The following is a 16,668-nucleotide window of genomic DNA, read 5'->3' as shown; positions in this document are numbered from 1 at the left end:
GTCGTCTCCGATCCAGCAGTCAGGCCTCCGGGGGGTTTCAAAATAAACTAAGAGGTCAAAAAATAATTGAGGAAGGAATATAAAAGGATCTGTATTTCTTTTTTTAATATTTACATTTCTTTTGGGGAATTTTCACTTGTTGAGTGAGCTTTTTTTCCCCATGTGAAATAACGCTTTGACTTGTACAATACTCAATAAAAAAAGGTTGAGAATTATTTCTATAACACGGGATTGCATCAAACTGCAGGTTTTTAAGTTTGTAAACTGCAATAACAAAGAGAGAACTCTGGTCACATTATGTTTATTATTTTTTAAATGTATTAATCCCACAGCAATCTCCATGTTAGCACCTCACGAGTTAACCTAAGCCGTCTTTGCACAGATAACCGATCTCAGGCTGTTGATGGATCTGACCCCGGTTTGAAGTTGATGTAATGACTGTGACTCAGCTCAGCATCTGCTGCGGGAGAAAAGCAGCAGAAAATCCAGACATGACCTGACCCACTGTTTGTTCTGTGATAAGAACAGCCCAAAGAAAACGCCTGGGCAAATGCCACGGTAGCCATGGTAACCAAGCCTGCATTAACCAGCGTGTAAGGAGGTTGGCGTTAACAGAAAACTGACGTCTAGATGAAATGAAGCTTAAGATGAACTGATTCAGAAACAAAAATATATCTCACATGCACACACATCAGAGGTCAAACTCACCACTCTCTTTTCCCTGAAGTCGATGCCGACTGTGGTGATGAACTTGGGGTTGAACTTGTTGTCTGTGTATCGGTACAGGAAGGTGGTCTTCCCCACGCCAGAGTCCCCCAGGGCAAGGAGTTTTATAAGGTAGTCATAATCCCCATCAGTCATAGTGATGACCGAAATAAACCTGTGGGAGACAGACAGAGACGTTAACCGGGTTCCTACAACTTTTAAAGACTTTTTCAATGCAAGTTAATGCAATTTAAGACTGACTTCACTGTAACCAAAACTGGGGGGAAATTGGAAAGAAAAAACAAAACAAAACAAAACAACCTGACTGTAATTACTTCGGGTTAGGGAGAAAAATCTAAAATGTTGCCCTAATATTTTCTTTAATATAAAACATGACTTCTGGGTGTCAGCAGTGCAAGTGGTATTCTGAGATATTTTCTTTTTTTTTTTAATGTTTTTATTTATTTAGTTTATTGTTTTGAGATTTAACAATGCAATGTCAGAAAAAGATTCATAAAATTGTACCTTTTATGTCTTTTAAGACTTATGAAAAATCAATTCAAAACATTTTAGGAACAATTACGGCCTTTTTTTAGATTGATTAATTCAATGCCTTTTAAAACTTTTTTAAGGATCTGTGGGGACCCTGGTTAACATATGCACACAAACAGAGAGTAACTCAAGTTTCTATAGCTGGGTGTGTGAATTCGAAAAAAGGGCTGCTTTAACCCTTTGAAACCAGAGCAAAATCCTTTGATTTCCTTTGAAAGATGTGGAGAAGCCAAAAATGAGAAAGAAATAAGCACAAATTTACAAGAAAATTCCCTGAAAATAAGCGGGGAAAAGTAATTTTAAAAAAAGGAAGCAAATGACCAAAAAAGTGTTAAAAACTGAAGAAATATATATCTAGAAAAAAAATCTTGGAATATTATTTTAAATATATGATTATAATTATTCTAATCGTAGTTTTCTGGGCACGTTTTTTTTCTCAGTTTTAGATAAATTTATAATAATCCTCCCACCTTTTTCAAAATTAATTGTCAGGTCATTATCTTGTCACATTTTACTTATTTCTTGACACTTTTCCCCCATGTTTTTGAAAGAAATAAAATTAATATGCTCAGGTTTCAAAGGGTTAAACAGCTAGTGAAAAGCGTCAGAACGCAGCACGAGAAAAACTGATGTGGAATCGGGTTTCAAAGGGTTAAGAAACACTGACATCAGATTTAAAGTAGTTCTAGAAGCTGATGGAAAGAAAACATACTCATACACTCAGTGACAGTAAGAAGTGTGTTTGTGTTGTTATTCTACCCACTGCTGAATTATTGAAGGGTGGTCAGAGGGTCGTCATAACCGTAACATGACTTTCTGGGAAAATGGTGACTTTGTGTGTCTGTGTGTGTGTGTGTGTATAGTAATAATACGTGGTGGTGGAAAAGAGAGTGTATTTGTCTATAAGTATGAGAAAGCAGTAGAAAATGTAATGGGCTGTAAGAAAAAGTGCAGTATAAAAACTCATACAACAGGTTTATTCCTTTTTATTAAGTCTAACAAAAAAAGCCAAATCTCATTACTCTAATACTATACTACATTTAAAGACATAGTTTTGGGGGTTTTTTTTAAAGTTGGGTTGTATGAGGTAATTTTAGTCAGTTAGGGCTATGCAATATGGCATAAAAATCACATTGCGATGCTTCAGGCAACATCATGTCACGCTACATATATTTAGGTATTCTAAAATCTCTAAACTTCTGTAGACGACTAAGAGTACAGTTATAAAGTTGCAATTTTAAGGTTAAATAAAATAGCTACTGTATTATAGAAGTTAAATAAAGTGCTGTTATAATGCAGCTAAATAAAATACTGTTATAGTTAAATAAAGTATTGTTATAACTAAATAAATCAAAGTGGAACCACTGGTGCTCTTATTTTGAAGCACACCTTGTAAAATATGACGAGCTGATGTTGCTTAAAATAATCTTGGAAACCAGCTGCATTGGAAAACTAAATATAAGTATTAATCTCAATTTATATTTACATTACATCTAATTTTAAGTTTACTTAAAAATGAGATGAATTTACCAAATTTTGTGAAGGTGTTGCAACTTAAAAATGACAAGTGGAATTTTTGTTCTGATGATGGTGTTATAGGAAAGGTCAGCGGTGCACCAATGTCATAAGGTTCATCTTCAGGGGATAACGAATATCTACGGATAATTTAATGGACATTTTAGGTTGTTGAGAGAACAAGAATCCCAACCGCACTCCAACATAAGATAAACTCTCAGTGAAAAAAATAGTGAATAATAAACTCGTGAGCATCAGTGAGTGCAGATGTTTTTTCTACAGAGGAAAAAGGAATGCAGTTTGCACGTGAAATTCTTAAAGCAAGTGTTGTGAGTTGTAGTCTGGGGTCTGTTTGCCTCGTGGCTAAATGTGGTATATTTCGTGAGAGCATCACAAGACTTTAATTCACTCAGCTGAGAGGAAGCACATATAACACTGCGCCTTATTAGAGTGAGGACAGTGATTAACCAGCAGCTCTGATCTGCGCACAATAACCTCCCTGTATCTCAGCACGGCACAAATCAGAGTGACACTATTCACCAACTAGAGGGTACATTCGACAACCAATCATTTCCTCAAGTTTGTTTAAATAGCAGCTATTCCCAGCAGTGAATACCAGTATGTTACATGATCAGTTTTTTTTCCAGGCACATTTGACTTCTACATATAACTCACTCAAATGGAGATTAACCCTTTCAAACCTGGATCAACATCACTTTTTTTGTGCTGTGCTCAGACACCTTCACAAGTTTTTAAACTTTGGAAAACTTGAATTTTTTTTTTAAAAAAGACAGAAAAATCTCCAAAAAATTAGATTTGTTAAAAATTGTAATTTTATTTTTTTACAATTATTTTACAAAATTATTAGTTATTTGTAAGCACATTTCAAGGTTATTTCCTTGCATTTTTTTGTCTATTTTATTTTTAAAAGTCCTTTAAATTGTTTTTTTTTTAACTTCTTTTTGTTACTTTTTGGGCCTTAATTTGTGAGCAATATGTGAGCTTATATTTTGTAAGGACATGATTGTCCCTACCAATATTTGAGAGAACTCATTTGCATTGTCCTCATTTTAACAGTTTCATGAAAATATGGGACACAATTGGTCTTATGCTGACTCAGTGAGGGACAGTGCATTGTATTTTTCAATGTTATTTTCCTCCCTTGCTCTCACACATTTAGCATCCATAAGTCCTGGCACTGATGAAGCCCTTGGAGGGTGCAAGGTTGGGGGTGAGACAGGGAGGAGGGTCGAGCTCATTGATCTGTGGTCACTGGTGGGAAACCAGGAATGTTTGCAGTGTCATCAGTTGGTCAGTCATGAGTCCCTGAGGGTGAAACAGTTAACAGCACAGCAGCTCGATCAGCTGACGGCAGAGAACAGCAAGACTCTCAGTCACCGTCAGGACCAATACAAAAACAGATAAAAATACAATAGGGCAGAATAAAAGAAAGCAGGGATTAAAGTAAACTAATATCTTTGATTTGTGGACAAAAACGAGACATCCGAGGACATCGAGTTGGGCTTTGAGAAACACTGGTCATCGTTTTCACTATTTTATATACCAAACAACTCATCACATCGCAATACATGATATATATCTTACATTTTGAAATCCCTATTATACTACTGTAGAATATCAAAACACAAAATTATAAAAGAACTACAGCTACAATACAGCTGAATAAAGCAGCTAATAATAAAGTTAAATAACATATTGTTATAGTGAAGTTACATGAAAACTGCTTTCATTAAAAAAAAACAACTTTTATAATAAAGTTAAATCAAATACTTTTATAATAAAGTTAAATTCTGTTAAAAGAAGGTTAAATTAAATTAAGTACTGCTATAATAAAGTTAAACAAAATACTTTTTATAATAAAGCTAAATATAATAATTTATAATAAAGAGGGAGTACTGTTATATATTTTCTTTTAAATCAAAGCTTATAGTTTCCTATAGCTTTGTTAAAAAATTACATAGAAAATATCATAAGACAAGAATGGCATTGAAAGACAGCCTACATCATTTTTGCGTATTTCATTTTAAATGTATTTAATATCTTTTATTTGGTTTTGTTTGTATATGTATTTTCATGCTGCTGTGTTGTTGCTGTTTTATGTCTTTTGATTGTTATTATTGTTAGTGTAATGCTCTGTTTTTGTGTTTTTGGAAATTATAATACTAGACATATGTACCAACTAATAGAAAAAATGGTTTACAGCTTTGCTGCATCAGGTTGTTGGAAGTGTTTTTTCCCGGTGTCTGCTAAACCTCTGACTTAATAACAAGTGAGAACAAAAACATAAAACACGAAGTGGCATTAAAAATGTATGAGCAATTGCACACAAGAGGAGAGAGAGGAAACAAACAGAAAGAGGATAAAAACAAACAGAAAGACAGGAGCCTACAACAGTCCAGTCCCGCTGCTCAGAGAGGACACGATTTGCATGATGACACATTATCAGTGTATCACTATCAGAGCGTCTATCAGGAAGACGTGTTTTGCTCTTCCTCCTCTGTTATCCTTCACATCTGTCAGACAAAAACGGTCCTCACTGCATACACGAGCAGTCTGCAGCTTCGTAAACTAATCTGCAGCTTTATAAACGAACAGAGTTGTATAGTTGTGGATTATCGCTACAGGCTTGTGTTAAAATGCGTCACAATGTGCCTCTGTGAGGAAGCAACAAAGGAAGAAAAACAAAAATTAAATAAAGAAGAATCTGATGAAAAATACTGTGAAAACAGAACAGATGTATCAGCAGCAGAGGGTGGAGGAGGCCACACAGAGACCACTAACAATGTTAAACTATATTTGTACTCCTGTAGCAGCATGTTTTCTGCCAGAAGAACCTCCAGAACCGACAACTCAGTCACAAAAAGGAGCTGCAGTGATGCAACATGGAGAGTATGAAACTGATACAAGCGTAGCCCAGTCGCCAGAAGAAAATGTTGGCATTGTAAGTTTCTGCAAACCACATTCTGTATATGTAAAATTTGCAAGTTTCATACTTAAATCAACATTTCTAAAGTGAGGTAGCAAATAAATGTTTTGGTGAAGGGGATAGTAGATGGTTAGAAATGTAGGTGAGACACCTGCTCTGCTGCAGACCACGAGTTGACTCGTAGTGAGTCACTGCTGTTTTTTCAGGGCCTTTTCAGCCCCAAAAGTGGGCGTTTCTTCGCAACTCATCACTGTGTTACCTGCTGCTTTTTAGCACCCAAATGTGGGTGTTTTTAGCAACCTATCGCTGTGTTCCCTGCTGGCTTTTAGCACCCAGACATGGGTATTTTTTAGGGACCTGTTCTTGTTTTTCCAGCGTGGATTGTGCACCTAAAGCCAGGTATTTTGAGCCAAAACATGATCTTTTCCTAACCATAACCAAGTTTTTTTTTGTTACTACACATAACCACATGTTAACCACAGCGTTGTAGGAATGTAAAATTTAAATCCACAACACAGTAACATGCAAAGGTAACAAATCTATGGTTTGCAAAAAGTTACAGTACCAGCATATTTTTTGGGATTGGGTTGTGGCAGTGACAGATGCTTTAGCGAGCCGTGTTATATCAGCAAAGAGGTGTCCAGTCATGCTTCAGAGCTGCAGTTCTGGCACTCAAAAGAAATTGAGAAACTTCAAACTATGAGTCAGATTAACTCCCCTGCTAAGTCTGATTCTTCTCAGTGCGACATTTAAAAATAAATAAATAATCAGATAAAGTTTTACTGAGAATATTATTTTTCTCTCCTCTCATGACATGTCATAGGACAATTGTTCTTTTTAACAGAAACGAGCCGCAAACACATTAAACATCACATGTGATGGACTATTGACAAAGTGAGTGCTTCATTTTTTGCAAGTTTTAAACAGAGGTTAACTTACAAAATGTTTTTTTCTTTTCTTTTTGGTGTAGTTTGAGGTGACGGATCAGGAAAAAAAAAGTCATGATTCATTTTTTTTAAACTGTCTTTGTAACTTCAGGAAAATAATGGATGCACAACATGGCCTGACAATGAACAACACATCCATCTTGTGTTGTGATGTTGCTTTTACGATCAACAGGTTAAATCTTGCACAAAGTGCCGCATAAGTCACTTCCAATACTCGAGGAGTCCGCACCCCCGCGGAGAGGCATGAATCCACCTGACAGACTCCAGAGTGTAATTCCCAGCTCTGTGCTGCTCTAAACACTCTCAGATTTATTACACACACTGTGCATTTGATCTGCAAAACGGAGCAAGAGGACGAAGATTGTGTGAAGTCCTAAAGCAGCAATGATGCACAAATATGACTCCATTATTTATATCTACTAATATCAGCAAGCTGCTCCACTGCATAAGTATGCAGATAATAATAAAGCCTGAATGCACCCTTACTTCTGTGATTTAATGTTGACAGAAAGTCCTTAACACCTTTAACCCTTTAACACCTGGATCGACATTGGTTTTCTTGAGGTGCATTCAGATGCCTTTCATTGGCATTTAACTCTGAAACCTTAGAAAATGTGTTTCTTTCAAAAAATACGAGAAAAACATAATGAGCAACTTTGTAAGTAAAAGGTGACAAAAAAATGATCTGAAAATTAGCAGGGTTGGATTATTATATTATTAGATATGATCAAAAAATCAGGTTAAATGTCCAGAAAACCATAATTATATATTTGAAATTATGTTACATGAAAAAATGGGATAATAATAAATTATCATTCCATTTTTTAGTACTTTCATAATGTCATTTTCTTCACCACTTGCTTCTTTTGTAGAAAACACTTTAGCGATTATTATTATGATCAGAAATTAATTAATTAGTAACATCAAGTAATAGTAAAAAAAGTTCCTGAATAATTTTGACTGAAAAAAGAGGAGTAGAAAGATGAATATTCATAGCCTTTTCATTTAATGGTTTATTATTCTAATGCTGGATATACTTTGCCAGGCAGAGAAAGACAGTAACAACAGCCTGTACCTCTCGTATTCCTCATCATCTACAAATTACTGCTGATGAAAAATGAGGGTGTTGTATCTTTGGGGTTCATTAGATCTTTATACATAATGCAACATTAATCCTTTAATTAAATCAATAAATAATTCATATCAGTTTAATATGTTTTTATCCAAATCTGAGTGAGATTTCCAAATTAATTTATTCTCTTAAGACTAGATGGCTTTGGGCAAAAAAGAAAGGGTTTTGTTGTAGAGTTTATAGCTAGAAAAAAAGCTTTGAGGATAGAAGCCAAAAAGATTTTGGAGGATTTTAGGGTGCGACCCTCTAACATGATATTAGTTGAAAGTTTCAATAGAATCAGTGAAATATCTTTTGGATTCGTTTTTAAATCTAAAGACAAGTTTATACATAGAAATGTTACAGAAAAAGCTATGGATGGATTTTTTTTTATTTTTTTTTTTAAAGATTTCCATTTTACTACAGCAGGGGTGTGACGGGAGCTTGGCCTTTGCTGTGTTAATAATTGATCAGCACCGACCGGATTAATGTGTCTCTTCTCACCAAAAATGCTCACTGTGTTTTAAGTAGCTCCCAAAAGAGGAGTCACGAAGGCTGCTTCAAACATCACAGCATCCTTTAAATCTTTGTTATATGAGCATCAAGTCGTAAAATGCAAATGATCTGAATCTGTTTTAAAGGAGCTTGTGATGACAAATGGAGGTTTGACTTTAGATTTAGGTATAAAAGTTTTTATCTGAGTGCGTTTCTTTTAAAGCTGCACCTCAAAAGTTGGAGAAAGTCTGAGCACTTTACTTGAGGTGGGAGGCTTTTATCAATGAAATAAATGCATAAATATTTAGGTAAACTCATCACTCACCCTATGAATCCCTTGTGCAATTAAAATCTAGTATGAAATAATGAAAATCTGAAGGATTCAAACTTAACCATTTAAAAGTAGACTTGATGAGGGGGGAATGAGCATTTTAACAAGTTATGACTCAAAAATGAGCAAGAAATTAGTAAAAAAAACTTACAAGAAAACAGCCTGAAAAAATGCAGAAAGGAAATGTAAAAAAACAAAAAAAACAAGAAAATTACCGCAAAAAGTACTGATTACTGAGTAGAAAGTATGTTTTTTTAAACCTAATTTTAAATTTATTCGTATAATGATTGTAAATATAGTTTTCTTGACATTTTTCCAAATTATTTTTTCAATTTTCAAAAAAACAAATTTTAAACATCTTTTCTTGTCACTTTTTACTAATTTCTTGCAATTTGTGGGACATTTCTTTGCAAAGTTGCTCATTGCCTTTTTCCCCATGTTCTCAGACAAAATCAAAGCAATTTGCTAATCTTAATGCAGCACAAAAAAACTGATGACAATTCAGGTTTTGAAGGGTTAATGTATGAGGCCTACAGTATATAAACTTCTCAATGTTTCGTCTCTCTTTTTTCTGAAAAACTTCTGATTGAAAAAAAATGTCTAACGGTAAATGTCTTCTACACAAGCAGCTTAACACCTGAATAAAATGTTCTAAAATTGGCTAAATTACAATACTGATCCAAAACTATCTGAACAGCGAATGACATCTTCTTGAACTGTTGTTAAAAAACGTTTGCTTCCTAATAATCTATTTTACATTAAAGGTCAGCTGACATTTGTCAGAGACCTTTCTGTCTGACTGTTGTGACCTCTGAATCATCTTAAGCAGATCAGACAATTAATTCGGTTTCCATCTGTCCTGCGAAGTCTGCTGTCGTCAACCAATCTATAGTCCAGAGTGAACGATCAATAATCGCTAACATGAATGAAGATTGACCCTTGGTGATCCAATTTGTCGAGACGTCGTCCTCGTTTACCCCTCAGATTGTCCGAAACCTTTCAGCATTTCAGACCCACTTAGCAAAGCAGCAAGGTACTTTTGAGACGACACAGCTGGAAGATCAATGAAGTGAAGCTAAACGGCAGCTGCATGACCTGCTGTGCACAGAAACTACAATTACTACTGTTTCGTCCAGCTATAGTGACACAAATAAGCTGTTCTCTGCACGAGCAAACACCACACAGTTTGGTAAAGGGCTTCTGTCCAAGAAGTTACTCTGGTTTCAAAATGGGACCAGAGAGTCCACCGGCTTCTGGATGAGACACACTTGGCTCAGGTGTACTCTATTTATGTCTCATCTGTGAGTCCCACCAGGGCTTCCTCGATCCCTTCCTAATCCCACAGCAGGAGGTGGGCTAACATCTGTACAGACAGCACACACAGCTGGATTTGAAAGGTCAGCATGGATGCAGGGGGGCAGAAGAGGAGGGATGAGGACATTAAGAAGCAAGGCACTAACACTGGCAGGTCGGCAGTTCAAATCCGGAGTTCAGGAGTATTACAGAGATCATGATAGAAGTCACGTCTGTTATTTTAGGAAACTATTTATAAATGCACACAACAAGCCATCAAGTGAGAAGAAGCAGCTTTGGATGTTTTGTTCATCTTTTCATCCATCCAACACTTGGGTCCAAAGAAAATGATCCCAAAACAACTCTCCAGATTGACACAAAAGAAACTGCTGTTGGCTTTCCCATGTGTCATTTCCAGGAAATACAGTAATATAAAACACATGTTTTCTGTTTTAAAAAGGTTCAAAGAACAGAAAGACAGCAATCACTGAACCAGCTTTTTTAAGTGGTTTTACCTCACGTCTATGATCTCAGGTGCACAGCTGATAACTTACTTGGTTTGTTTACATGAGCGCCTAGCTGACAGGTGCAGGTATTTTACCTTTCTGAACACAATGTTACTGTTCATCAGCACTGAAATGCAGGCTTTTGCTAACATCTAAGTGGGAGTTTCCATTTGAAAAGATCTGCCCTTTAATAAATATTAATGGGCAGGTCATCTGGAAAGCTCATTTTGTAGAGCAGTTTATTTTGCAGCAGCCCGGGTTCAAGCCCGACTGGTGGCCGTTTGCTGCATGCCTCCCAATTTCTTGTCATCTCTCCAAAATACAGTATTTTAAAAAAGCAAACAAAGAATACCTCTCGTAAAAATACTTGTGTGGTGTGTCAGCTGGTTAAAGAAGGTAATAAAATGGCCTACTTATGACCAACTACCCATAAGGACCCATGACTAAACAGATTCTGTTTACAGTACTGCAGTAAAAACCTGTGACATTTCCATCTAAACCAATATGTTCAGCTTTTCTCTGTCAGTGGTTACTTAAACACAGCAGTGATCCAGCTCACAGCATATCCAGAGCATAAAAGCATTTCCATTTTTTTCACAGTCCGGGACTTCTCTGCTGTTGCACATGAAGTGAAGGGTTTTATCATTTAGTGGTTTCTTTGCTGTACAGAGGGATTACTCTGTAGTTCACATGTGTGTTGATAGTGCAACCCCCAGAAACTCAGACTGCATGACAGTGAATGCAAAGAAGACACCACAGTTTGATTGAGAAGTGATTTCTGGGAAACTAAGATACCAAAAATAAGACTGAAAACCCAAAGGATTCACTTACAAGTCACACTTTAACAACTGTGACTCTTGACGCACCAGTGATCTTCATATTCCAAACGCAAAGCTCCTCCTGTCCCGAATTACCGCCTCACGGTTGCATGCCTCCAGGAACTTGCCAACTTTAACTTTATATCCAACATGTGAAAACATGGATGCTTCACTCACAGCTTCCCCGAGTAGCACAAAGAATCTATACAATCAGCACAGTTTCAAAATGAGAGTCACCTATTCAGTACACAACCAAATGACTCCTGCTGTTCCTGAGTTATGACGTTTAATAATAGCCAGGAAAGGACATTATGATGTCACAATGAAATAGCATTTTTGGATATCAATGTCATCAATTCATTATTTCATCCTATTAGACATTTGTGTGAAAAGTTGTCAGAATTTGTGTATGAAGTCTTGAGTTATGGCCAACAACATGAGGCCAGAGTGCAGTGACCCGGAGTCAGTTTATCCTTAAGTCCAAGTGGATGTTTATGCCAAATTTAAAGAAATTCTGTCAAGGTGTTCTCTAGAAATCACGCTCACAAGAATGAAATAGACACAAGATCACAGTGACTTTTGACCACCAAACTATAATCAGTTCATCCTGAAGTCCAAATGGACATTTGTGCCAAATTTGAAGAAACCCCCTCAAGATGTTATTGAGTTATAGGGTACACAAGAATGCAACTGATGAAATCACAGTGACATTTGACCAACTACTTGCAATCATTTCATCCTTGATTCCAAGAAGTTTGTGCCAAATCTGAAGATATTCCTTCCAAATGTTCTTGAGTTACCTGGTTCATAAAAATGCAATGGATAAAGTCACAGTGACCTTTGACCAGCAAATTCTAGTCAGCTCACTGCTGAGTACAAGTGGATGTTTGTGGTAAATTTGAAGGAATTCCCTCAAGGCCTATCTCATGTTCACGAGAAGGAGATGGATGCAAGATCACAGTGACCTTTCACCACCAAATTCTAATCAGTTCACCCTTGAGTCCAAGTTTGTGACGTTGACGTTTGTGCCATATTTGATGAAATTCCCTCAAGGATTTCTTGAGATACCACGTTCACAAGAATGAGACCGATGAGGTCACAGTGACATTGACATTTGACCGCTAAATTCTAATCAGTTCATCCTTTGGTCAAGTAGACGTTTGTGCCAAATTTGAAGATATACAAATTTAGAGTTACCTGGTTCACAAAAATGAGATGGACAAAGTCGCAATGACCTTTGACCACCAAATCAAAGTGGATGTTTGTGCCAGATTAAAAGAATTTCTTCAGATATTGTATTCAAAAGAATGACATGAACTATCATTGGGTCCAATTGGACATTTGTGCCAAATTTTAACAAATCCCCACAAGGTGCTCTTGAGATATTGCCTTCACAAGAATGGGATGGACAGTGGACAGCCTAAAAACATAACGCCTCCAACCAAAGCTATCGCCGGCACGGAGGCATAAAAACAAATTTCAAGTGCAGGACCTAAATTTGACTAAATCTAATTCGGATCGAATAAAGAACAAAACACTGTTACTGTGGAATTCAAACTAATGTGAAGCACTGAGCTGCAACCTGCAGGTCTCATGACTCCAATAGCACTGATGTGTTTAGTTGAAGCTATTTACATTTTACAGCTGTCGACTCGTAACCAACAACAAACTAATGAAAAACAAGATGTGCACCGAGTGTGGAAGAGCTGTATTGTGGAGGTCCTCTCTGCTCCATTGCTTATTGAGTCGGAGGTCATGTGATCAGTCAGCTGACTGAACTTTTTGTCCTGTTATTCGCCCCCAGGACAGTAAAGTACACAGCATCATTATCAGCTGTGGCGCCTGCCCTGCTTTCCAGTGTCCCCTGGGTCCTCAAGAAGAATGATTTGGCCTTGCAGCTTCACTGCTACAATATATCCATATTCAGTGTTTTTATCAATAAAAAGTGGACTTACTGTTACACTGTTAGGTAGCTCATCTTGTGTCTATTGTTCTGACGTTAAAGTTAGCATGAACTTTAACAGCTTGTTGTCAGGAGTTTCACTAACAGATGAAAACAAGCAGAGAAAGAAGGGTTTTCGTTTTTATTACAGCCGATAACAACTAAAGTCTGTCCACCAAGAAGCATTTGGTGTTGTGTCTAATCTAATCTAATAGTCTCTGCAATTTTGGTTTGCTGCTTCTTAATTGAGTTATGGGTTTCCTTGTGTGACCTGTTTCGGATGTGCAGTAACATGTCACCATTTCTATGTACCAGCTGGGCTAATTCTAAGGTATTTATTCTGTTGTTTTGTTACAAATTTGTCAGGCTATTGAATAGAAAATCGACTATACCACAGTCCCCTCTGAACTGATCTAATCTGATCTCAATGCGCCTTTAAATACAGAAAGTAAATATTATGTATTATCTTGGTCCAATTCATTTTTGAAGTCTAATTATATAGTGAGTGGAGGTGTAAATCAATTAACCTTTAACCCCCGTCACACTAACTGGATTATTCAGTTAGCCCTTAAGACAACTACCAGGTGTGCACGTGTGTGTGTGTGTGTGTGTCTGTGTGAGAAAAAGTACTGAAAGATAACAAAAAGCCCAACAGTGAGAGAAACTGATCTTAATTTACTGTAACTGTTGATCAAAACTACACCATAAAAAAAATCTAATTTTAGTGACCTGCAATAAATTAAAAAAAGTTTAAAGGCTCTCACTACATTAAATATATGGAAGCAAATGATATTCATAAGAAATAGACATTAGACATTAATTTTCTGTCTAAATTTGCAATCACCTATGGATGTATTATGAGAACTGGATACAACGTTAAACCTGCGGCCCTGATTACTCCTAGAGATGCTCAGTGGTGCATGCAGAAAAAAATGCTTCAACTGCTCTCCAGGACTTACCAGACCCAATGGATCAAATCCTGACAGTGAAATCAGTCATTTCACAGTGGTTTTGATGCTGAAATAAATCTATTCACTGATTTACAGATGTCTCTTTCACCGTGAAAGTCAATAGGAAAAGTCTTTTTGGGCCATAGGGCATCACATGTCGGTGAAATTTCACCGTTGGGCCACTACGAGCTGAAACTACCCTTAGAGCTTTAACAATTTCCCTCACTGGAAAAATAAAGTATTTCTATTCTATTACACGACTAAAGAGAAAATCAAGTCAGTCGAATGAGATTTGGACGTTTAATATAAATATTCCGACACTCATGATATACTTATACAATATTCAGTTGCAACCAAATGATTCAAATTCTCACAACTATTATTTACTTCCATAAAACAGAATCAGTGACAGCTCTGCTGTAGATGCAAAGCTGTTGATGTTGACGTGCTGCTCATAACACTACACTATACTTACTACCCACAGGAAATGGTTTACACACCACATCATCGATGACAAACTAAAACCCGATTCCAGGCAAACAAAGCCACAAATACTCACAGTCTCAATGCTGATACTGCAGAACGTTCTAACTTATTAATTCATTTCTTAGAGAAGAAAACACTGCAGATTTTAAGTACTTTATCAGATTTCAGTGGAGGCTTAAATTTATTCACAATTTTACGTCCATTTAGTTTCAGACTAACTCAGCCGCCTGCTACATCCTCTTACTGTGACTGTGCTGCATGTTTCTTAATATACTGCTTTACATGTTATATATTCATGGTGATAAGGTCCTGTCAGTGCTGAGTTAAGATTTTAGACAGCAAAAAAATCCACTATACAATGCTTTCACACACACACACGCGCAGACACACACACACACACACGTCTCTGTCCTCCACTATGAATAGACAGAAGGGAGTTGGACACCTCCAATATGTCACATGCCTGACTCTTTAAATACAGATACAGAGAGGACAGAGAGGAGATGATGAGTGCAGTGAATGACTTCTCACAATTCATAGGAATTATTTCAGCTACATGAATCTTGTTGTTTGATACCAAAATTAAAGCTGACAGTTCGGCTACTGCACTGGTTTGTCACGTCTACCTTTCATTGACAGAAAAAAGCTTTAACATTTTGTTGGCCAAGAATAACAATGTGTTCAATGTGTGAGCACCTTATAATTAAGAAAGTAAGCTTTGCTTGAAATATAACAAAACAAAATTAGTCCTTTCTAAGTGCTATTTTTCAGAATATTGGTACACGTTTAGATGACAACGGCCCTACTAAAATTGGAAAAGTCTTTCCTTCCGCCATTCTTAAAAAAGTTGCTCTATATGATCGTTGTGAGAACGATCCACGTGTACACAAATCGGCAAAAACAACAGAAAACGCTGGAGTATGCATGGCAGGTTAGTAGTTTGTGGTGTAACTTTTGGAAAGAGATGTTGAGTTTTTTTTAAAAAAAAATATATATATATAAAGCACTACAGGTAGGAGGAAAATTACATATTTTGGATATGGGGGTGAACTGTCCTTTTAACATTGAGAAAATGCAATTTTTTATTTCTTTTTTTTTGTGCCTCAAAGAGAAAGAGCGAGACATTAATATTTACATGTTTCAGTGTTTTTTCACCGCAGGGGGTTTCACATACTAGAGGCAAACTCACTCATGTAATTTTCAAAATGGCTTCAGTGTTTTCACCATTATGCATGCATGCCCGAGTCAAATATTTACCTCAGAATCTCCTTGGTTATAAATCATAAAAGAGGAAATGTCCCTGATACAAAAGTAGCAGCAACAAACATTTCTCATTACAAAGAAATGCCACATAAACACTTTTGCATCCAAAGAAGCCTGCAGCTAACTCCAGTTTTCTCCAGGCTTTAAATGACACTATTTCCCCTCTGCAGTTAAACCTGTTTTAAGATAATACTGTTTAAACAAAGCTTTGTTTTTCTTCTGCACAGCACACGAGGCTCCTATCGCACAATATTAGACTTCAAGTCCAGTTCACACGTCACATTCAAAAAGCGTCTGATGAAATGAAAAAGTGCGCCCTGGGTGATAATTAAATACACCCAACATCAAAGAAACCTGACAGGAGAACTAAGTCAGCTGTACATTTATTGGTTTTTATTATTATTTTTTTTCTTCAAAGGCTGAAAATACAATTTCATACAATTAATCCTTTGAAACCTGAGAAAATTGTCTAGATTTCTCTCAAAGACTAGGAAAAAGGCAACTAGCAACTCAGATGGCTAAAATATTAGCCAGAAATTAGTAAAAAGTTCCAAGAAAATTACCTGAAAAAACTTTTACTTTAGTTTACTTCTTTTTTTCTTTTCTTTTTTTTATTTTATTTTAATAATCTTCCCCCTTTGTACAACTAATTTCCGGGCCATTTTTTGGTCACCTTTTACTAATCACAATTTGTGGGACATTACTTGCCAAGATGGTCCTTTTTTAAAAATTATTTTTTAATAAATCACTCAGTTTCCTCAGGTTTCACAGGGTTAAATAGCTTGTGAAAGGCATTTGGGCACACCA

The 16,668-nt window shown here is 36.4% G+C and overlaps 1 protein-coding gene across 3 annotated transcripts in view; it reads right to left on the bottom strand.

The window, feature by feature from the left end:
• The window catches only part of rab27b (RAB27B, member RAS oncogene family), a 53,311-nt gene that overhangs the window by 13,758 nt on the left and 22,885 nt on the right, over window positions 1-16,668 (bottom strand). For 2 of the 3 annotated variants that reach the window (XM_042509536.2, XM_042509537.2), the window contains exon 2: window positions 709-880. In XM_042509536.2, coding sequence (XP_042365470.1) covers window positions 709-861 — 153 coding nt within the window. In that variant the 5' untranslated portion in view covers window positions 862-880. Of the gene's footprint in view, window positions 1-708; window positions 881-3,944; window positions 4,099-16,668 lie in introns of all 3 variants that reach the window. The other variant, XM_088071099.1, reaches the window with a different exon arrangement.

The sequence above is a fragment of the Plectropomus leopardus genome, chromosome 20 (assembly GCF_026936395.1).
Source record: "Plectropomus leopardus strain MGB_pleo_1.0 chromosome 20, ASM2693639v1, whole genome shotgun sequence".
NCBI classification, from domain to species: domain Eukaryota; kingdom Metazoa; phylum Chordata; class Actinopteri; order Perciformes; family Serranidae; genus Plectropomus; species Plectropomus leopardus.
This window is presented reverse-complemented; position numbering and strand designations above follow the sequence as displayed.